Source organism: Miniopterus schreibersii, assembly GCF_964146895.1.
Source record: "Miniopterus schreibersii genome assembly, chromosome: 10".
Classification (NCBI taxonomy): Eukaryota; Metazoa; Chordata; class Mammalia; order Chiroptera; family Miniopteridae; genus Miniopterus; species Miniopterus schreibersii.
In genome coordinates this window covers 47420141-47444667 of record NC_138110.1, presented here as the reverse complement: position 1 = coordinate 47444667, position 24527 = coordinate 47420141, and the positions used below count along the sequence as shown (strand labels likewise).

The window sequence follows — 24527 nt, the reverse complement described above, 5'->3', positions numbered from 1 at the left end:
AAAATACCTTCCAAACCATGGACGCCACATTTCTACTGTGGCCAGAGTTCGGCTTATCGGTGAGTTGCCAGCAACTGTCATCCAAATATCTTTCTCTGACTTAGTAATAAAATAAAATAAAAACACAACCCATCATTTGCTCACATTATTCTAGCTATTTGATGTTTTATAAATATCCAAGGAACTTCACTCACATTTTAAGTTTGACAGGCTAAACTGTCATCCTACATTATGCAGGCAGAGAACAGTGAGGTACTGGGACCCACACCCACTGGCATACATCAAAACTGTCACTATGTATTATACCCTTTTAAAATGCAGGCTTTCAAATGGCAGCAGTGTGATGTGGCTTTTTTCCTTTTTGAAAGATTTCTCAGATACAGCGATAACAAAACATAAGAAGGCCCAACCTGCCCTAACCTAATGAGCTAGGTTGAAAATGATTACTGAGAGCTAATTCTGTTTAGAGGTAATTTTAATCTAGAGTCTCACCATCCCTTTGTACCTCCTGTGACAACTTTCCAAGTGTCTTGCACCACAAATTAAAGGTGTGCTGGTGTCACATGCATTTTCCTAAAACACAGCTCTGATTATATCACTTTCTTGTTCCAAAACCTGGGTGGAAAGGCTGAAATCCTCTATGTGGCACAGTGGCTCCCCACCCTCCCTTTTCTTTCCCTCCCCTATGCACCAGTTAAACCAGAATGAAACTTGGAAACTGAGCATCAGTTGATCAGGGTGGAGAATGAGAATCTATGCCCCTCCATCTGCTGCCTGGGCTTCCATCCTGTTCATCTCTGCCTGTTGCTGCTCCTCAAAAGCCACCTTCTCCATGAAGCCTCCCAGGACCCCCTTCCTCTGTAGTGACACTGTACTTTGCATCTCTTCCACAGCACACAGGGCAGACTGTCTGGGGACAGGTTATCTATTATATTATGAACCAAGCAGATGCAGAGAACAATGTTACTCCTTTCCCCCAGTGGACAGCAAGCTCTCTGCACACCAAAGGCACTGCATCCAATAAGGCTTTGCTGAAATGAATTGTGGTTGGCAGGGGAGGGACGTTATCCTTGTTAGCAGCAGAGCTAAGATTACTTTTTTCCCTAAAGTAGAACTCTCTCTTCACATGTGACATTTATAGAAACAAAATATAAAAAACCAATAAAGTGAAGAAATCTGTTTGAAGTTGGGCTAGAGGGCCTATGCCCCCTTCTCTGCTCAACCCCATCCTACCCTCCCTTTCTTTGGGGTCCCTGGCTTTCCTTGCAGTTAGCAAATCAGTTCCTTAACCATGTACCGTGCCCCATGTTCCACAGTTTGCTTAATGACAAATTCTCATTAGGTGAGAGCATTTGCAATATAATCATGAGAAACACTGATAGATTATGAGACTAATGACAACTAACATTTATTAAGTATTGAAGTGCCAGGCATTGTTCTGGGCACTTCACATGAATTATCTCATCCTCACAAACTTAATGAGACAGACACTATTAACACCTCCAATTTACAAGTAAGGAAACTGAAGCACAGAAAACTAAGCAGCTGGACTGGGACCACCCATCTGCTGAGTGTTAGAAATAGGATTTCATAGATATAGTGGGGACCAATAATAAAACAATGGGGAATCCAATAAGTTAACAAAAATAAAAGACTGATCATCTTTGGATTGAAAGAAGTCGATTTACCAGTTTTCTTCTGAGAAGATTGAGAAGTTGCATTGACTGCAAGGTTAATATGACCCAAGTAAGGTTGCTAAAGGAAGTTAACATCCCTTGAAGCTACATTCACTGAATAATGGAATAATGGCAGGTCTCCCCTCCAGGCTGGCCAGACAATTAGGTAATGGAGTGGAGTTCCAGGAGCTGTGCAGTATTTTCAGAGACCAGGGCAGATTGAAACACAGAAGAGAAGGCTGGCCTCATGTTTGGCAGCTGCCCCTCCTCTCCCTGTGCTGGGGACATTCCTTAGGCCCCTGTGGTTTTCTTTCTATAGCTAACAACTCCCACTTTTACATTTCCAGAGCAAGTTTTCTTCTGAGCTCCAAATATAGCCAAGAGTCTCCTGACACTGGAAAATTTGGGGTGCGAGACCACTTGGCAGCTCCTCCAAATCACTGAACGCTCAGTCCTTCCCCCTAATCTGCTTACCCCTTTTTAATAAATTGCACCTCCAATCACCTAGTTTTTCAAGTCACATTCTTAGGGATAATACTAGATGATCCCCTTCCCTACACCTGCATCCTATAACTTTTTCCATTCTCTATATGTTCCATTGAGGGTGAAACCTTCAGGGTCTGTTAGATTAGCATGCTTTCTTTTTCATGTATCTAGCAACGGGGAGATTATTTTGGGTTTATGAAAGATTATCAAAGGAGACTTTGGTCCTATGATACTTCTGATTGCACATGAGAACCTTCTGAATTCAATTCATGGTGTAAACAAAGAACATACAGTTTATAGTCACGGGGACAGTCAGAACTTCTGCAACAACATTGCTGCCTTACAACGCTCAGCCAAAGTAGAAAGTTTTTTTTACAGACCGTAAAAAATTTTTCATTAGAGTGCAGACATTTATAGAAAGCCATGAGTCAAAGTCAAGCCAGTTAATTTTTTTTTTTTTTACACCATTTTCACCAAATACATTGGCAAAAACTATAATACCCACTTTTAGGAAGAAATAGGTACTGTCATAAACTGGTAATAAGAGTACAAATTGTACAACTTTTTTTTCCCTTGTGCTTTTACTAGCATTTATTTTATGCTGAATTTGCTCCCAGGCCATAGGTTTTTGTTTTTTGTTTCTTCTGGGATATGTTTTTCTTCTGTGCAACCTCCCCTTCTGGTTTAGAAACAAGCTGCTCTTTTTCAGGAAGGATCACCTCCACGTGGCAGTAGAGCTCAGAGGTGGGTTAATCTGCCCCTGAGCTCTATAAGTCCTGCAGTGCATCTTGGGGGCTTTGTTCACCTGGATATGCTCAATGACCAGAGAATCTACATCTAAACCCGTAAGTTCAGCATTGCTCTCCGCATTTTTAAGCACGTGCAATAAAAATTCAGCACTTTTTGGGCCGCCCACCCTGGGTCCAGCCCCACTGTTTTGCCTGGGCACACCTACCAACTCCACTACTGTAATGACGGAATGGAACACATTGCTTCTGTAAAGTGACATCCTTCAGATACTTGGCGGCTTTTCGGATATGATTGCCCTTGACGGCCTGGGCAGGTTCACAAGTGTTCTTAAAGTGAACATGAAGATTTGAACCTCTTGATTTGCATGATTTTGTGGGGTTTTCTGAGTCAAGTGAATAATGAACCATTTTCAGAGGTTACCTCAGGTTGCTTTCAGGAAGAGCTACTTTTGGACCAGTTATTTTTATCATAAAATGGGGAAGAAAAATATGCCATAATTTGGCACATAGGGCCTATTTCTTTTCCTTCCTTCCTTTGAACCAATACAAAAGGTTAAAATTGAGATACTTAAGCAGGACATGTGGCTTGATTTCAATGGAGAAAAATCATTTACTAAATTTAAAGATGCTAAAAAAAGGAAATATATATAAAATATAATGTTACTGTGTGTGTTAAAATATTGCTGGATTCTCATGTGTAGGTTTCTAGTGGTTTGAAATGTTATACCCGGAATTACCTTTCAGAACTCTGCCTCACTTACCACAATTTGTATCTATGTGTTTATTTATGTTGGTTTGCTCAGTATCAGTCTGTCCTTTTAGATCTTTTTATGGTGACATTTTGATTCACAATCTTGCACCTGGTACCAGTCAACCTCTGGGATACACAGATGCTCAATAAATTCTTGTTAAAGGTATGAATGCAGCCAAAGGAAATGGCATTGGATATATATCGACCTGGCAACCATTTCAAAAAATACATTACACATATTACTGTGTGCATTATATGCATATTTTTTCATTATATCACCCTTATATAGGAATGCAACTATAATTTAAAACTCTGAGACTTCTCAAACCTTGTGAAACTGCAAATTCATTGTCCTTCAAATTATGTTAACTTGATGTCAAGGTTTAAAAATGAAAACAAGAAAGAGTTAGAAGGAAAGAGCATGTGATAGACGTCTGCACTGTGTGCTGGTTGGTAAATGGCTGGGTTATTGGTTCTCATGGTGGTGGGGGGCGTGGATACTGTTAGGAGAACCCTTCCTTCCCTGTGTCCTGAGGTCTAATGGGGCATCTACTATTGCATTAACGTAGGGATTCTCCTGCTCCCTCTGTGCACTGAACCACCTGCCAACCTGGGGACAGGCTGAAAACTAAATCTAAATACTCCTGGCCTCCCACAGACAGTCCAGGGTTTCTTCTGGTGATGGGTAAAGCAGTGACTGCCTGGTCCTAGCTGTTCACAGCAGGGGCTTCACAGTCCTACCCGTCCTCCTTGCCTTAAAGAAAGAGCCAGATTTAGAAAAAATAAATGGCAGTCACTCTTTTTAAAAAAGTAGTCTCTACACATAAATTTTCCCATTTGGGTTTTGTTAAAGAGTAACTCTAGATTCTCTTTAGTTCATTCCTATTTTAAGATGATTTTTGGACTCTCTCAACAAAGGAAGCACTGTGAAGTGGGAGGGAGCAGCCCGTAGTGTGGTCTTGAAGGGCCTTGGGGCAGGCTCCGGTCAGCTCTCTTTACGGGCCTCAGCTTCCTCATTTATAAAATTGGAAAGGGGGCCCTATGATCTAATATTCTTGTGACAATGCCTTTATCAGGTCTTAGCACCAGGGGAGGCTGCTCAAAAACATTAAACTAAAAATAAAATCCCCAAACAATCTGTAGATTAATTCTAAAATTTATTATGAGAGAAAAATGTATTATTTAAATGTCCCTTTTCCCCCAGCAATTAGTGATGGATGTTTGCAAATCTCGTGGGGAATATAGATTCAGCAAATCAGAGAAGGCTGACTGTGTCTATTTCTATATTACTCTTCCATTTACAGAACATTTTGTACAAAGACAGTCTGTTTCATTGTTCACTGCAGATCTTTATTATGCTACTCTTTTTTTTCTCTTTTTAAGAAACGCTTATTCCCCTGCATTGCAGCATGTGCAGTAACTAACAGCTGCCTGGCTGTCTACTGGGAAGTTAATAGGTTATCCTGCAGACGTGAGTTTGAATGGAAAGCAATTTCCAGTTTCCCAGTTGCAAGCCTGGGGTGACAGGACAGGACAGGCCAGCACACTGGCCCAGCCAGCCAGGCTGCCTCTGGAACCCGCTGCGGGAATCTACAGCTGATTGTTCTCACATGGCTTAAAAAAAAACCAACTTGAACACCAAGCTTACAACCCATAAGTTAAAAAATAGTTAATGTGCACACTAGCCAGTGCATTTTAAAACACTCCGGGTCCTCCTTTTGGAATACCTTCATTGTGTAATGGAAACAGGGTTAGAAGCTGGGAGCTTCCCCAGGGCTACTTTGAATTGAATCTTGGGATCTAGTGGAGAACAGCCGCCTTTGTGTTTTTGTTACTGATCCTGGAAAGAAGTGTGTGCCACTGACACTTTCTTATCTTTAATCAATGCTGTATTTGGTCTGCCACAAGACTTGCTTTTACATAACATCATGTTGAGATAAATTAAGCTTAAGGAAGTCAAGTGATTTACAGAGCCCACGGTCATAGAGTAGAGAGTACTAGTTCTGACAAACCACATATTTTGAGAACCATTTAAAAATCAGCAGCCCCTGAGGCAGCAGGAGGGAGCAGCCTGGACCTGACTAATGAGCACAAGGTCTGGAATTCTGGCAGGTTAAAGATAACATCTTGACTAAGTTTCCTGGCAGCTCAGAAGTCCTAAGGATCCCCTGGTTACTTCCAAATGAAACCAGACAGAGGACGCTGGAGCAGACTTCAGAACTGTCCTCAAGACCTGAAAAAGTGATTTATTACCCTTGCCTCACTCCAACCAATCAGCTTCCAGCACAACCCCAAACCCCCTAACCTATAGTGTCTTGTGATTTTGCCCTATATAATCTGTAACCTACATGACATCGGGGAGTTCGGGCTTTTGGGCATTAGCTTGCAATTCTCCTGGGTGGCTTTTTTTTTTTTTTTGTATATATATATATATAAACGTATATATAAAAATTGATTTTAGAAAGGGAGGAAGGGGGAGAGAGAGATCCATCGATTGGTTGCCTCCTGTATGTGCTCTAACTGGGGATTGAACCCGCAACCCAGATATGTGCCCTGACTGTGAATCGAACCTGAGACCTTCTGGTGCAAGGGGCGATGCTCCAACCGACTGAGCCATACTGGCCAGGGCTATCTCGCTTTTTGATTACAGTCATTCTAGAGTGTGTAAAGAAGTATCTCATTATTTTTTTGATTTCTACTTATCTAATGGCTAATGATGCTGTGCATCTTTTCATGAGCTTAATGGCCATTTCTATATCTTATTGGGGAAATGTCTATTCTGATTTGTTCATTTAAACATCAATAAAACTATTATTAAGATAAAATTGTTTATCTTTTTATTATTGAGTTGTAAGAGTTGTATTCTGGATACAAGTCTCTTATCAGGTAATTTACAAGTCTTTCCCCCTTTTGTGAGTTACCTTTTTACCTTCTTGAACCACGAGGACCTCTAGAGAAAAACAACTATCCTGGCTTTCATTTGCAAACAATGTCCAAGATATAAATTAGATGGAAATGGAAAGTTTATGAGAGTGACTTTAGAACCTGAAAAACAGGTGCCCCTGTGACAATCCATTTATTTATAAGCTTAGAACCAGGCCTCATCATTTTCATAAATTAGCACCTGGCAGTACCTGGCACTCATTTGATGTTCACATAATATTTACTGAACTTTTAACCTACAATAGTCTTCACAATCTTTAGGTTTAAAATTTGAAATCCTGGATAAATCAAGTAATAGTCCAGCATGGTGTAGTCCTGTGCAATCTTAGGTGCTTGTTTCCTTCTCTGTAAAGTGGAGATAACAGACTGTTTGGATTAGTGTGAGGATCAATTTGTTAACTCAGATAATGTGTATAGAATAGCACCCCCACATGGTAAGCTTCGATAATGATGAGCTATTTTGCAGCTACACTTGGAAGCTTAGAAATACAGGACACGCCCCTTAAGCTATTCACAAGCTGTACACTTTGTTAATAGCAGTGGTGGTTTTCAGCGAATTCCCTGGGTTCCTTGTGTTTCAGAGTTCAGCGAACACTTAAGAGAACTGTAATAAAAACCCTTATATAAACAAACGTCTTAAATGCCGTATATTGCAATTTGTGGGGTATCACCAATAGGTTAACTTGTGCTATGTTTCTGATTTTTCTTTTCTGATCACACCTATACATATGTATATTTTCCTTCCTTATACATTTTATTATGAAAAAGTTCAAACATACAACACATTTGAAATCATTTCATACTGAATGCTTGAATACCCACCATCTAGAGTCTGCCATTACCATTTTACTACACTTAAAACCACACACGTAGCTATCCATCTATCCATCTTATTTTTGATGCATTTCAAAGAAATTGTAGGCACCAGTACACTTCCCTCTACATACTTCAGCATGCAAATCTTTATCTAGACATCAATATTTGTTCGTAGCTTTTTTAATGTAAAATTTAGATCCAAAGAAACACAAATCTTAAGTGTACATCTGCTGAGTTTTGACACGTGTGTATATGTGTAGACCAAACTGTCAAGACATTATGCACATATTTCAACTTCTTGCATATGTATTGTTTGGAAGGAAGGTTGTAGCAGAGCACTGGCCATTGTTTAGATGACATAGCACCTGTCCCCAGTATAACTGTGAAGGGAGGTCCCTGAAGGCACAGAGGATGCTGTGCCCTGCTTCATCAAAGGCCATCCCACAGGTGGGCCCGAGCTCTTGTCACACAGTACCTTTCACACCATCAAAGGTGAAAACGTGACACATTTCCATGCTAGACAGTATTTGTGTCTTTAAAAGTTTAAGTGTCTTTCAGATTTCATGTTTATGTTAAGAACTGTAAGAAGTTATTGGAAGCTATCAAGAATTCAACTTGGAAGAAAATTTCTTACAGTTCTTTTCACATTTCTATATAATTTAACTTAAAATGTTTCCTGTGATTACAAGGCAAACTTAAAAAACCCCAAACAAACCAGTTTTTGCTACCATCTGCTACCTACTCATCTCCATAGTTCCGTACACCCCTACCCCAGCAGGAAAAAACTGCATGTTGAGCTCAGTGAAAGACTCAGCTATCATCTGTGAACACTGAATTTCAACTTTCTTTTATTCAGAATGGCCACATGGAACTTAATGAGTACACGTGATCAATGTGAACATCTAGAACACACTGAACTTTGGTATGATATACTTATTCTAACAAAATACCACTTTGATTTGGTATTTGATCTAAACTTCGTTTGGTCCTGTGGCTACAAATTTTGGAAACTGGCCCTAGTTTTTAAACTGGGCCTTGTGGAGCCTGGTGTGTCCTGGGGCCAACTGGGGGCCACAAAGAAGTCCAGAAGAGGCTAAGGGCCACTTGTTGGGCTCCTCACCACCGCTGAGCCTCGTCACTGTTGTCACCCGACACAGAATACTGCTTGACAAAGGGCCTCCCTTCTAAGAAAGAAGTGGAAAAATATAGCTCAAAGGTAGCAAAATAGAATTTTTTTTTTTACCATGTATAGTTCACGGGCCTGCTTTTTACAGCCTTTGAAATGGAACTAACAATATCTAGCGAATAGGTAACAGCATCAGAAACGAGTGTGACATGCTGGACGGGCAAGGACTCGGAGCCCCGTCCAGTCCCAGGGCGACCCTTTGGAAGTCTGAGGATTCCATGAGGTGTTGCATGGGAAACCACTGGTATTCTCCACTCAAGGGAGTTTTTCTGAAAGATTTAAAAAATCCACTTACACAGTGCGAGATAACAGAAAAAATATAGATTGGTCTCTGCCCCTGGCTCCTGGCACAGAGCTCCTGAAACCCGTGAAATCTCCTAAGCCATAGGAGCATCTTTGGTTCCACTGTTTGGTCTTTGACCCCAGTCCCTGACACAGAGCTCCTAAATCCCTTGGAACATCCTGAATAATAGGGGTCTTGTTTGTTCTGATCAGGTAACTCTGGGTGGGCTCCTGGAGCCATCCAGGGCTGGTCACCAAAAGGACCAACATGATTTCAGGCCTACCCGCCAAGTCTCCAGGTAGGAGAGAGGGGGCTGGGAGTGGACTTGAGGGGTCATGTTTACATGATGAAGCTTCCATAAAAATTCCAAAAGTACAGGGTTTGGAGAGCTTCCAGGTTGGTGAACACATGCATGTACCTGAAGGTTACTGCAACCCCAGCTCCTGGGTTCGGGACCCCCCACCCCCAGGCCGCGCCTACGTATCCCTTCGTCTCGCTGTCCATCTGTATGCTTTATCATATCCTTTAACAAACTGGCAAACATAAAGAAGTGTTTTCCTGAGTTCTGTGAGCTGCTCTAGCAAATAATCAAACCTAAGAGGGAGGAGATCATGGAATCTCTGATCTATAGCCAAGTTGGAGAGAAGTTATGGATAACCTGGGGACCTACAAGTGGCCTTGAAATGGGGGCAATCTCACGGGGGCTGAGTCCTTAACCTTTGGGTCTGACTGTGTATCCAGTAGATAATGTCAGAATTGAGTTAAATTGCAGGACAACCAGCTGGTGTCACAGAGAATTGCTTGGTGGGGAAAAAAATCCCCCTTTGCATCTGGAGTCAGAGTGTTGTGAGTCATGGGACAGTAAAGGAGAGAGACATAGGAGGAAAACTGTAGGTATCCTACTCACACAGAAACATGTGCTAAGCAAACCTTCTCAAAAATTCCTTCCCAGTGAGGGTTTCCAAATGAGCGCAGAAGGCAGATAATCAGGGGCGACTGACTCGCAACTGAGATATTTGGTCTACCTACTTTGCCCTACCACTACATTTATTCTTCACACCTGTAAAAAAAATTTACTGTACTGCCCATAAACAGGAACATTTTCAACTCCGAAGATTGAGAAAATAAAACTAAAAATAGATTTGGTCAGAAGTGAAGGTCAAATGAGAGTTAAGGAGAAGGTGTATGTGCCCCCAGGCAGTTGATCACATGTTTAATGAATTCAACACTACATGGTAACATGAACATTTTAAATTACAGTTTGTTTTATTTTAAAATGATCTGCAGAGAAAAAAAATCAACTTTGAAGTTCAAATTTCATTTTTGCTATGAATTTCCAGATTGTCCTGAAAGCTTAGATTCAAGGACTTGAGAGCCATGAGCTCCAAGTCAGTGCTGGAGAGAGGGTAGACGTAGTCGCCAGGACTCCTGGCAGGTGACAAAGGCAGATGCGACGGAGCAGAAAATCACTTTATCTTTCTCACTGCTCTTTTATCTTTTCTGGGATATTCTCTGTCTTTGAGAGTATTCTAAAAGCAGTTATTTAAATGGATATACTCCTAGAGGCTCTTGCCATGTAAACACACTGGCACAAAGCATAAGAACCTACACTCTGGGCTGCAGAGCTTCAAGTTACACTATGCAAAGTCTGATTTTATAAACCTGTTCTAAAGATCCAATTTTCTCTCTCCCAAAATAGCTGTTTCCATGGCTACATAATCATTTATTATTAGGACTTAGAGGAAACGCATTTTGGGGGATAATGCAGTAGAGATTGTTTCTGAGGTTCCCAGTGGGAAGTGGGGGACTGTGTATCAAACAGAATCTGTGGTCATTTGCACAGCTTGGTTGGTGCCCCAAATACACTCATTTTTACCAAAAGTACAATACTGAAAGCTCAGTTACAGTGATTGTTCCCACACGCCTCTGGCCATGTCAGTCCTGGTGTGGGAGGTGCAGTCCAGCTGCCCTGGCTTACCACAGCCTCTGGTCCGGGCCACAGAAATGGCCACTGACTGGGCCAGTGGGGCAGTGTGATGGGGTGGGGGACAGGGCTAGATGGAGACAGGCTGCCTGGATGCTAACAAAACTGGTCTCCCCTGCTTCTTCCAGGATTGATCGGGCCTGCAGGTTATGGAGTGGACCTGCCAGTCAGGAGCAAGGACAAGAAGAGGAGACAGGGAAAGCAAAGTCAAAATGCTTGGCCATCCGGAGCAGAAGAGCTGGTCCCTATGGTGCCGCTGACTCACTAGTCGCTTCCGAGAGACTCAGAACAAATTTCCCTTTTCTTGAAGTTGCCTGACCAAGTTTCCACTCCCTGCACGTCAAATAGCATAACAGATCGAAATGGTCTTTTCATTTGCAAAACATAGGTACTTCATAATCTCGGAGCTCCCATTCCCCAGTGTATGTGTTTGCCGGCTCGGAGAGCGGCTTGTGTCTGTGGCTGGTTGAGTAAGATGCAGCAGGTCTTACAGACTTTCATCTATAGTTGACAAAAGGGCCCCTGGCTCCACAAGCAGACTGCCCCCTGGCCTGTCTTGACCAGTGTTCCCATTACTTTTCCTGCCCTGGATTCTTCCTTCCCTGTAATCTTTCTTTTTATAGACTGAGATATAATTCACAAAATACCTATAATTCCACATAACATAAAAATCACCATTTTGAAGTGTACAATTCAGTGATTTTTAGTATATTTACAAGTTTGTGCAACCATCACTACTATCCAGTTCCAGAACATTCTCATTATCCCTAAAAGAAACCCTGTACCATTAATAGTCACTCTCAATTTCTTCCACTTTCAAACCCCTGGCAACCACTAATCCACTTCCTAGCTCTATAGATATATCTTTCTGTTCTGGGCATTTCACATAATTTGGGGCCTTTGTGTCAGGGTTTCCACTCAGCATAATGTTTTCAAGGCCCATTCCTGCTGTAGCTGTAGCACGTGTCAGTGCTTCATTCCTTTTTATTGCCAAATAGTATTCACTGTGTCATGTATCACGTTTTGCTTATCCATGCATCATTTGATGGCCATTTGTTTTTTTTGCAGTTTTTGGCTATTAAGAATAATGCTGCTATGAACATTTGCACATAAGCTTTTGTGTGGACATAAGTTTTACATTCTCTTGGGTACATATCCAGGAGTGGAGATGCTGGCTGCCTCTGTGTTTAGCCTTTTGAGGACCTGCGAGACTGTCCCTAGGTTCTTCATGGGCAGCTCAGCCATAACAGAATTTCAGCATCACTGAGAAGCATCTCTTCCCCCAATTATTCCCGTGGTTCCTGCCATGAAAGAAGTTACTTTAACAGCGTTTAGAACTGCTCCCTTCACAGTAAGCATTAAGGTTCAAAATCAATACTTTTGAGCGAGGTAAGTAACACAGTGACTTAGGTTCATACCAAGAAGTCAGACTTTTCTCAGAGCAATTTAGATGACGGGAAAGAAGAAAACATGTCAGAAGACTGGGAACGTGCAGGGGGCGCAGGAAGGGCCACAGAGTGTGAGTCTGGGGTGGCAGGTGGAGCATTTTAAAGGGTCAGGGTCAGTTTTTCCTATCAGCATCATACTGAACATGGGGCTCCTGTTCTGCCAGTTCCTTTATTTGAAGTAGCACTTTCCGAGCACCAACTCTATGCAAGAACACTCGCCTTAGAGCTGGGCATTTAAGGATGAATTAGACACATTCCCTGAGGAATTATAAATCCAGTGTGTTGGACAAGGTGGCCAGAGTATCGTGGCCCCAGGCTTTACATCTCTTTACCGTTTTGACACTGAAATGTCCTTTCCTTTACGAAGGGATGGTGATGGGAGATGGAAGCAGCTTATGTTCCATTAGTATTTTATTTGACAATCTAAAAAAATTTGTTTTTGAAATCTCTCACAACTACCCCATCTCAAAATCTGAGTACAGAAGAAAAACAAGATAGTTAAGAGGCAAAGATTAATGATCCAACTTGATTTTGATCCAACTTGATTCCAATGTGTGTTAAAATGGATTTAAAAAAGCAAAGTTGGAGAAGTCATGATTAACCTAAACAGGGAGGTCTGGAGGGGGAGCTGGTTTCTGGGATTTGGTCGGGCCAGAGTTAAAGTAAAGTGTAATGAGGCTTCGGTGCTTTATTCCTGACGAGCCTGGAGGGGGAGTCTTGATCCCATGCCTAAGAGTCTTGCTCACCAGTGGTTCTTATCCATGGCTCGTGGTAATTTGAAAGGACAGAACTGAAGGAAATAGCAGATCTTGGTTGTGTCCCTTCTGTTAGTGGGAAACTGTGACCTCAGGCACCTTAGTTTACCCCTTGGGGCCTTAGTTTCCACATTGGTGACATGACAGCAAGAGCTTATCTAGGGCTTACCTTGTGCCACACACTATTCTGAGGACTTTGGATATCTGCTTATTTAATCCTATGACTGTATGAGAATAGATTCCATAATTTTTCCAATTAAAGTAATTTATCCAAACTCTCACATAATGATCAGCAGCAGAGCTAAGATCTGAATCCCAGCTGTCTATTGCCAAGGCTCATACTACTACTACTTTTTTAAAATTTGTATTTGCACAGTCTATTTTAAATTAAATTGTCATTTCTATCACTATGGTGAGAATAAATTGTTTCTTTCTTTTAAGAAAAAGAAATCCCTAATTTGACATCGAGCAGCACTGCGGTGTTCCCTCATGATGTCTCTGATCAAGAAATAGCGGAAAAGATTGATAACACACCTATTCCACACCAACTTCAAATGCAAACATATGTGAATTTCAGTGTTATTATGAACTATGCTAGAGATTCCAGTTGTTAGTATTTTCTTAGCATATCGTTTCCATCTCTAAAATGTGTGATTTAGCACATAATTCTGTCGTGGCTTTTCAATGGTTGTGAAATGACATGTTAGAGAAAGAGCAAATGAAAGTAAGGGGAAGATAAAGTTCCTCCATGAGGTGGGGTGCCTTCTGGAACCCTCTCAGACTGCGTTTGAGTGCCACCCAGAACCTTTCCCCACTCCCACACCCAAATCTAAACCACTCGCTTCTTAGATGTCATTTTTCTCCTGAAACCAACTTCTGAGGAATGAACTTCCTGGGTCCAGGAAACTCCTCTCTCTGAACCCGCTCCAGTGTGTTCACGCATTTCCAAGGCTTTGGACGCCATCAGAGGGCTGGCAGCGTTCACACTTGTCTCCCTAGTCTCGCTCTGAGCGCCAGGCTCCAACCAGCTGTCTGCTTGAACACACCCTTAGACCCACCTCTGGCATCTCAAACTTAACTCCTCCAGACCGGATCTTGGTAGCTTCCTCTGTTCTCCCATAAACATCTCCCAGGTTTCTCCATCTCCATAAATGGCTCCATGGCCCACTGCGCTGTCATCCTTAAGGCCCCCTTTCCTCTGCCGTCCTCACCCAACCCACCACCTCGTTCTGTCCCTTCAGCACCCAAGGCTCACCTCTGTGGCTACCACCTGACCCAAGGCACCCCATTGGGGTCTCTGCCTTCCTTTGTAAATTCTCCATACAGCAGCCAGAGTGACTGTGACAACCCCATTCATGGAGCAGATGGGACTCAATGCATTTGGAAGAAAATCCAAGTTCCTTGGCATGGCCTTCAGAACTTAGGAGGATCGGGCCGCAGTGACCTCTCTCACCTGTTTATGGCCACTCTTCCATCACCTATCTGCTCCCAGACTGGCTTCCCGTCAGTGCTGGGACACACCCAGTGCCTCCTCCTTGGGCCCTGCCACTGGCCCCCTCAGTGCCTGTCACAAGGTGTTGGTGCCTGAACTCCTAAGGATGAGAAAGGGTTGTGGGTGGCCACACACAGCTTTCTCCTTGAAATCAGTATTTACAGCATAGCTCCGTTAGTTGGTTCCAAATACTGTGAATTTCCAGATTTTATGCCTATGGAATCTCTTCCACATGGATGAATTTTTAGAGTTTACAGACTAAAAATGTAAAAGTGCTGATTTCTTGCTGCCCAAAGAGTCATATAAAACAACTAGTTTTGTTATCAAAACAGCAAATATATCTAGAACTTCTTGATTAACATTTACCTGGGAGACCATCATTCTCTGTTATAGAATGAATCGAAAATACCAATGAATTTCAGGGAAAAACAATCAGCCGGCCCCGGCACCAGAGTCTTTGCCTTATTTCTTAGTTCATTACATTTCTCATCAAATATTTATTTATCATATTAATTATAATCTACTTTCAGGGTCCTAGGTCACTTCTGTGTATCACATTTTACTTTAAGTAAGAGCTTGGGCTTGAGTGCAAATGTTGATAATACTTAATTTGGGGTCTCTGCTATAAAATTAAAATATAATAACGAATATCTAATCACATTATCATTTAGAGATATGCCTATAACCCTACAGAAGTGAAAATGAACAGAACTGAAAACACTGGTCAGGATCAAATGAATCCCACATGCTTCTGACTCTTGCCTGAAACACTGACTCCTACTGGATTTTCAATTTTCCATCTACTAAACGTGCCTCATTATAAAAGTTGACTCCTGTAGTGAGATGTTAATTATTTGCTCCTAGCATTCAAGAAATGTCAGCAACCCTAGGCAGGCAGCACAACCTTGGGTGCAAGCCTGTCATCAAGGAGGCCCGGGCTGGCTCAGACTCACTATTGCGCGCAGTCGATCAGCTGGTACTCGTTCGACCTCTCAAAGCACGCCTTCACGCCTTCGTCGTCCCAAAGTTTCTTCACGTGATCAAAGAATTCCTAAAATTTGAAAAAGTTACAAATAAGAGACCATATGTGTTACAATCCTTTAAAAAGTTAAAAGTAAAAAAAAAAAACCCTGCCCCCTAAAGTTGGCAGGTAGCACATGACTTATTTATTTTTTAAAATATGCTTTTAATGATTTTTAGAGAAAGAGAGGAAGGAAGAGGGAGAGAAAGAGACAGAAACATCAATGATGAGAGTCATTGATCGGCTGCCTCCTGCACACCCCTGACTGGGGATCGAGCTCGCAACCTGGGCATGTGCCCTGACTGGGAATCAAACCGTGACCTCTTGGTTGCTCAACCACTGAGCCACACTGGCTGGGCAACATGAATTATTTTACTTGTGGAAATCTCAGTAAAATGCACTGACCTCGCATTCTGTGTGATGAAAAATTGGTGCATATCTGTTATCATCACACAAATTAACCTGTCAAACATCCTTATCCTTCCAGAAAGTTCCCCAAAATGAAAACTGCAAGTGAAAAGTTAATGATATTCATTACCCAGAAATACAATTAACAATTTTAAAGTTTTTAGTATTCAGTAACTTTACTAGTGGCACTGCCACTTCAGCAATGAAAAAACATGCCTATTATAATGGTAAGTTCTGTTTTAGCTGCTCTAAATTTTCCATGTGAGCCATGCTTATGACTAGACATAGTCAAGCAGGCGGGTTAAATCTGACCCAGAAGCATTAGGTACTTAAAGGTCAGACCTGGCATATGTGTAGGGCTTGCTTTTCGCTCTGGGTACGAATTTCACTTCTGGTTCCACATAAGGTACTCTCCTGTTCCAAGCTTCATTCCCTTGTATTCTGAAAAAAGGTATTTTATTGACTTGTTTCTTAACTATGTGAGCAGCGCTAAATCTTTTCTAGAACCAACTGGAGCATAAACAGATGTTTAACATAACTTTTCATGGGAACGCAGTGTATAATGCCTACTATTATAATCAAATGGACCTTAAAAATAGGCAGTTTCAAGTCAGCAGCCATTTACCTGAATTTTCTAAAGCTTGAGTTTAGGTCTGATTCATTTAAAATACACCTACTCCATTTTATCCCTTGGATAACAGAATGATCTAATAGATTTCTGTCATTCCCCCCCAGATATCTGGTAGATACCAAGTTAAAAGTCTGTGGGATCTGTCATGCCTGGTAACACCATGCTTATGTTATTTATAATCTCTGTCCATCCTCAAATCTAAGTTAATACAGTATGTCTAAGATTCTATTCAGGAGCAGCTTTCAGAACTGCTAAAAAACCCCAAACCAACTAATTCAAAATCATTAGCAGCCCGCACACCCACATCTTTCCTAGCATGAAGCATGACCACAATCTCAAGTACCCAAATAGAAAATGAGGTGGCACTTAGCATTTACCCAGTGCCTATTACGTTCCAGGCAATGCTCTAACGGTGTTAGACACACGGTACCATTTGTGTCTCAAACAACCCTGCCCTGTAGGTGATTCAAGTCCCATTTTACAGATGACAAAATGGGAATGATTAAGGATACTCTCTGTTTGCTCAAACGTCCTTGGCTAGCACGTGGCCAAACGTGGACTCGGAAGCATGCTCCGAGTCCAGCCGGCTCCCTCGTCCTCTGGTCCATGGCAGTTCCCTGTGCCGGGGGACCAGTGTGGACAAATGCAAATTTGTAATGAGCGCCACCCTCTTCTATTTTCTCCCCAAAGGACAGCCTACTTTAACTATTCTTAGGATAATTTTAAACAGCTTTTTGAGGTATACTTTACATACCATAAAATTCACCCATTTATACACCATGCAACCAACACAACCAAGTGTTTGAACACCTCCAGCCCCTCCTCACCCTAGTTTTGGAGCCGAGCCCTGTCCCCACCACGGTCCTAGAGACTGTTTATCTACTTCTGTCTCTATAATTTTGTCTTCTTAAGAAATGTCTTATAAATAAAATCAGATAGTCTTTTGTGTCTGGCTTTTTTCACTTAGCATAATACTTTGAGATTTATTCCCTTTGTAATGTATATTAACAGTTTGTTCCTCTAATTTTTATTTTATTTTATTGCACTTCACTTTATTGTGCTTCACAGATGTTGCAGATTTTTACAAATTGCAGGGGAGACCCTCCACCAGCAAAAGGATTACGACTGGCTTTACTGCAATACTCACTTTAGTACGGTGGTCTGGACCCAAACCCATATGTCCTGAAGCTATGCCTGTACTGTGATGGAATCCTTCATTAATTTCACCGTAAAGCATATAGCTTTTTCTAAGCCTAGCCCACCAACAGAGTCAAATGATTAGTCAAAAGACTTGCAAATCTTTCAAACTATTGCAAGGAACTTCCAAGCTGGCATAAAGGTACTAGCTTTATACAAGGCAGGGAAGGGAAGTTAAAATTAACTGTAGGAAATGCTTTTTGTGATAAAGTTGAAGAGAATTCTGAACATATCAATACTGATTTAATTTGAGACATTTAATGGCAACTCTATGTGGTGATTTCAAAGAAAAAGATAAAATGTCACCAGCAGTGATTTAAAAAACCCCTAGAGATACAAAGAAATAAAACCCACTTTTAGGAGATGAAAAAACAGAGTTGGATATTCAATATATATATTCCAACTTCACATTTAAAGTCATATTGTCTGTTGTCCAAAGCAGCTCAAATGTAAAGTTTATGCTATGAAGTTATACAGATATTTTCTGTTAAGAGCTGGAGAAAGCCAATGTCCTATGATACTATTTAACTTCCTAAACTACCTTGACCTACAGATAACAAGCAACAAACCTGAGAGACTAAGGTTAACCTAACTTAGGTAGAAATCTCACCAAGAAAAGTTTGTTTTTAAGTATATAAACAAATTTCAAAATAAATCATAGCATCTTCTCTTTATATATAAGTCAGCAAAACTTTAATTAAGTGTCCAAATACATTGCGACTGGCCTTAGATCTTCCCACAAATGCACTACTCTCTCACTGGCCTGAATGAATGGCTGCATGGCAAAACCAACGCCATTACTTTAAAACACACAATCCTCTCAGCACCCTTTAAAGAAATGAGAGCTAAATCTGTTTCTGAGACTGACTTGAATATAGATTCCAAATTACTGGAAAAATATGAGGTAATTTCACATAAGTCACAAGTTGAGTGGAATAATTACAACTGATATATAAATAAGGATTTACTAAACAAGGCTTAAAGGAGTGACATTTTAAATCAAGGTTTTAAATACAAAAGGTGTTTTGTGTTGCTTAATTGCCCAGGCTTTCAGATGCTTATTCTATAATTACAGACTTGGCAAGATTGGGGGCAATCAACATAGCAGCCTCTCAGCTAGCCACTGTAAGTCTCATGCACCCCGAGGGTGCCCTGCAAGTAGGGCACCCTGACTGCTCTTTTCATGTTCTGCCTGGTCTCCGTGTCTCCCAGATCACAAATCGCCAGTGGGCGTCTCTGCCTCGCAACCACCTGCTGAAGAGCATCCTTGGCATGAGGGTGGTCTCTCACGGCGATTTCTGACGACAGGCATCAGCTTACCCACCAAAGCCAGGGGGCCGTGCTTCTTTCGCCAGCGAGAATGCCTTCAGAAGCATGCAAGTGATTTCTTTGATTTTTAGGGCCGCTTCAAGACAAGTAGCATAACGATAGCCATGTCCCATTATCAAGAACAACTTCTGCCCGGCTGGGTGTGGCTCAGCGGTTGAGCATCGGCCTAGGATCCAGGAGATCAGGGTTCGATTCCCGGTCAGGGCACATGCCCGGGTTGCAGGCTCGATCCCCAGTGGGTGTGTGCAGGAGGCAGCCCATCAATGACTCTCATCATTGATGTTTCTCTCTCTCTCTCCCTCTCCCTTCCTCTCTCTGAAATCAATACAGATATATTAAAAAAACAAACTGCTAAATTGTTTTCCAAAGTAGCTATTCTATTTTACTTTGTCAAGAGCAAGGTCTAGGTTTTCTAATTTTTCTACACCCTCACCAATACCCAGCTTTATCAGTCTTCTTAATTTTAATTATTCTAGTGGGTGTGTAGTGACATCTAATTATGGTTTCAGTTTGCATTTCCCTAATGATGTTGGACATCTTTTCATGTAATTTCTGGCTACTTGCATATCTTCTTTTGAAGTATCTGTTCAAATATTTTGCCCATTTAAAAAATTGGGTTATATGTCTTATTAGTTTCAATTATTTTAAAAAAAACTTAAATTACAGTTGACATTCAATATTATCTTATTTTAGTTCAGATGTACAGCATAGTGGTTAGATATTTATACAATTTACAAAGTGATACTCTGGATAAGTCTAGTACCCACCTGGCACCATACATAGTTATTATAGTATCATTGACTATATCACCTATATTCTTCTATAGGATATGTCACCTATATCACCTTTATTCTTTTATAAGAGTAAGAGATTTTAAAAGCTGTCTGGATTCAAGTCCTTTGTCAAGTATAGTTTTTTCAAATATTTTCTCACAAACTGTAGCTTGCATTTTAATTTTCTTAAGCATTTTTTGTTGAGCAAAGCTTTTAATTTTGCTGATGTCCAGTTAATCAACTTTTTTTCCTTTTAGCATTTATGCTTTTTTGGTGTGTTCTAAGAAATGTTTTCTTAACCCAAAGGCAAAAAGATTTCCTTCAAGATTTCTTCTAAAAGTTCTACAGTGCTTATACTTAGGTCTAAGATCCATTTGAGTTCATTTTGGATGGTGTGAGGGAAAGGTCAAGTTTTACTTTTTTTCCTAAGGATATCCAACTTTCTCAGCACGTTTATAGAAAAGACTTTTCTTTCTCCATTGAATTACCTTAATACCACTGTTGAAACTGACCATACACATGTGGGTCTGTTCCTGGACTCTCAACTCTGTCCCACTGATCTCTGTCTATCCTATGCCATACCATCTTGATTACTATAATTTGGTAGTAATTCTTAAAATTACTAATGTTAAGTCCTCCAACATCATCTTGGCTGTTCTAGGTCTTTTGAATTTTCACATACATTTTGGAATTAGCTTGCCAATTTCTATTTTAAAAGCCTGCTGGTGTTTTGATTGAGATTGCATTGAATCTATAGATCATTTTGGGGAGAACTGCCACCATAAATGAGTTTTCTAATTCATTAACATGATATATCTATTTATTTATTCCTTATTTAAATTCTCTCAATAATGCTTTGCAGTTTTCAGTGTTAGATATTTCCCATCATTTGTTAAATTTTTTTTCTAAGTAAATTTTTTTGGGATATTTTAAATGTACATGTTTTTTAAATTTCATTTTTGGATTTTTTTTCATTGTTAGTACATAGAAATACAATTGATTTCTGCATTTGATCTTGTGTCCTGCAACCTTGTTAATTGCACTTATTGGTTCTAATAGTTTTCAATTCCTTTCAGTGTAGCTGCAAACAGAAATAGTTACCTACATAGCTCCAGCCTCTCTCTGTTTCTCTTCCAAAAGCATGACCCATGAGGCCGGGGGCAGAAGCAGAATTTCCTGTGGTTCCTAAGTGCAGGAGGGTTGAGCCAGTGGACCTTCACTGCCACCACGGCAAGGTTTCATGGGTTTTGTTGCTCTTACACTTTTTTTAAAAGATATAATAAGATTTACCTAGAGATTCTATCTTTGTTTGTTTGTTTGTTTTGTTGTTAATCTTCACCTCAGGATATTTTTTCCTTTGATTTTTTTAGAGAGATTGGAAGGGAGGGAAAGAGGGAGAGAGACACATCAATGTGAGAGAGACACATTGATTGGTTGCCTTCTGCACACACCCTGACGGCTGGGGATTGAACCTGCACCCCAGGTACCTGCCCTTGACCTGGAATTGAACCCGTGATCCTTCGGTGCATGGGCCGAGGCTCTAACCACTGAGTCACACTGGCCAGGGCCAGAGATTCTTTTATTTCTAAATTAAAATCTCACAAAACAACTGTGATAAGTATTAAGTTTTAGTAATCAGGTCCATGACCTGTAATAGAGAATTAAATAAATCTACCTACAGTGATGGGAACATAATTTTCCTTGAGTATTATTTTTCCAAAAAATTAATAAATTTCTTAGCTTTTGCCTTCCCCCTTCACAATACTCCCACTCTTATACCTAAGATTCTTGCTGTACAATCCTAACTCTCTGAGAAAACTGTGTACTTGGCGCACGCCAAAGAGACTCACAAGAGAAACTTATTTGTGTGGGAACAGAAACAAAATAATTAGGTATTTTCATTAGGGACTCAAAGAATCACGACTTCAGTCTTTTTTTCCAGACAAGGCTCTGTCAAGTTATCTGACAAAAATTCTCCTTGGAACATCAGGCTTGAATTACATAACCCGCTAAAGTATTATTCTCGGTCTCCTTAGTCACTCCAAGTCCTTCTTGTTCTATGTGCTGAGAGGGAAAATGGAGAGAGAAGCCCCTCTTTTTGGGAAGACAGTTAGATTGAAAGCAAACATCTTTAGAAGTGAGTTTCCTATATTCCTACTGACAATGACATATTTCTTTGGGAAAATTACAGTGTAAAACTTAATAAAGGGGCCTAAGAGGAGTCATAAAACAGTATGTACGGTTTGAGCATGGATGCTGGTGCTTGAGCTCAAATCCCAGCTGGGGAAAGCTGGCTGCCGAGAACAGGTCTCTTCGGCTCCGTGGGGTGTCCCAGGTCTTCCAGGCCGAGGCTGGCCAGGGGAGGAGGTGCAGTGTGAGGGCAAGGAAGGAAGGAGACGAAGAAAGGGGGGCTGGAAGGGCTAAACAAGCGGGATGGCGTTGACACCAGGCAGGGCAAGCGCACACTCAAGATGGTCAGGCCTGTGGCGACCAACGGTGCCACGTGCTGGTTGGGGGGGGTATGGGGAGTCCTTCAGCTTTGGAACACGACACTGTCGTTTCCGTGCATTTGCTGCAAGGCCTGCTAGATGTCGACAGGCCAAGGGAGAAACACATGGTGAGGAAACAGAAGCCATGTGCAGGCTTGAGAACCAAGTTCTAGAAACAGCCACAGAACACCTGTGGGCATAAGGCACTATGCTCGCGGCTGGGGGCAGGAGGGGACGCACAGGATTCCCGAAAGCGAGGAGCTGGTGGGGAAGGGCGGCCCCGGCAGTTCTGGTGGATGCCTAATGGACGTAAACTCAACATGGCCAGAGGCGAGCCTCGAGCCCTTCAAACCTGCCCCACCTATGGCCTTCACATCTCAGCTGACGCCAACTTTGTTCTTCCAGGGCTCAGACCGAGCCACGACGTCATCTTAATGCCTCTCTTTCTCTCACAGGCCACATCTAATGGACCAGCAGGACTCCCCTTTCCAACTGAATCCGGGGTTGACTCTCTCACCGCCTGCATGGCTCTCATCGCCCAGGCGGCTGCAACAGCCCCCTAAGCTGTCTCCCGCCGCCACCCTACGGCGGGCGGGCCTGGAGCCGCAGCAGGATGGTGCTTCGCCTGCGCAGGTCACTCCTGCGCTCAACACCTGCTGTGGGGCCCTGCTCACTCCGAGTCCCTGTGGTGACCACAGGACCCCATCTCTTTGGTGCCTCTCTCCGTGACCTCTCTAGCAGGGTGCATCATTTTCCAGCTCACTGCTCCAGCCACACTGGCCTCCTGCTGCTCTCTGAGCCCCAGGGGCCTCCCTCCTGAGGCAGGGCCTTGGCGCTGCTGCTCTGCCGCCTGGACCGTGTGTCCTGATCCTGCGCTGCTCACCGCCTTCGTTCCTCAGGGCTCTCCTTAACCCCCTTCTCCATGAGGCCCTCTCTGTCCCACCTCTGTAAAACCGCAGTCCCCGACTCCATCCCAGGCCCCTCAGCCGGCCCTGCACCTCCCCAAATACTCACTTATTCATTACGTTCTATGTATTCTCTGTATTCCTCGCTAGACTGTAAGCCTCATGAGGGCAGAGATCTTCGTGTTTTGTTCCCTGATGTATATCAAGCACTTAATACAGTCCGTGACACATACTAAGAGCTCAGTAAATATCTGTTTCACGAGGGAGTGGATGAATAAACTTTCTAGGGAGCCCTCTTCTCTCACTCTGCCTTCTACCTACTTTATCGCCCACATTCACCTCCACACCAAACGTTTATGCTCATTAACAGAGTTGAAAATTCACATATGTTCTTCGTCAGCAACTTTGAACTGATGGGAAACTGGTTTGTGTCTACATGTGGGTTTTATATTTAAAGGCATGTTTGTACTGGTTCTGCTCCATGGATACTTTAACAAGTGACTTTTCTGGAGTCTGAGAACACCGTTAATCTCAGAAAGTCATAACGGATTCAAGCTGTTGATCCTGTACTGACTAGCACATGGGAAAGGGCTTCCTTTCGGACCAACACGTCCCACACAGGGGCCTGGCCTGGCCTGGCCTGGCCGCACCCCTGGCCTGCCTGGCTCTTTCCTGGTCTGACCTGTGCCTGGCACTGCTGCTGCTGAGGCAGCCCCGTGCCCTGCGGACTTTAACCCACGGCCATGCAACGTGGCAAAGAGAAGGTTCTACCTGGGTCTGTGGCCTGAGGGACGGTCTACCACGGCAGCAACCCCTCCCTCCTGTGGCCTCTGCCAGGATCTACGCCTCTCCTTCCCTCACCAAATGCTGTTTCGATCCGACAGCGACAGCAAACCGCCTCCTGCCACTTATACTCCTCCCTGGAAAACTCACCAAGAACCCTGTACCTCCCAAGTATGACTAACGATCCAACGATAACAAGCAACACACATGTTCAGCTACCCCTCAGTTTACACCTCCATACAGCCGGTCACATTAGCCCCAAGTGATCCTTAAATAATCAGCCTCACCGAAGGGGCTGGGTGGACACCTGTCATTTTACCCACCCACCCACCCACCTACCTACCTATCACCTATCATCACGTATATATTTATGTCTGAGATAAATATATGGAGATAAGGGTGCACACACACACACCCGTTGT

General features: G+C 42.3%; 1 protein-coding gene and 1 pseudogene across 3 annotated transcripts in view; both read right to left on the bottom strand.

Moving 5' to 3' along the window:
• Positions 1 to 24527, bottom strand: part of GNAL (G protein subunit alpha L) — a 96333-nt gene that overhangs the window by 21459 nt on the left and 50347 nt on the right. For both annotated transcript variants that reach the window (XM_081149642.1, XM_081149643.1), the window contains exon 5: positions 15523 to 15620. In XM_081149642.1, coding sequence (XP_081005768.1) covers positions 15523 to 15620 — 98 coding nt within the window. The remainder of the gene's footprint in view (positions 1 to 15522; positions 15621 to 24527) is intronic.
• On the bottom strand, positions 754 to 3385 carry LOC308562785 (large ribosomal subunit protein uL22 pseudogene; annotated as a pseudogene). The gene is made up of 2 exons: positions 2748 to 3385; positions 754 to 884 (listed from the first exon to the last, which is right to left on the bottom strand). The product of its transcript is annotated as a large ribosomal subunit protein uL22 pseudogene (transcript).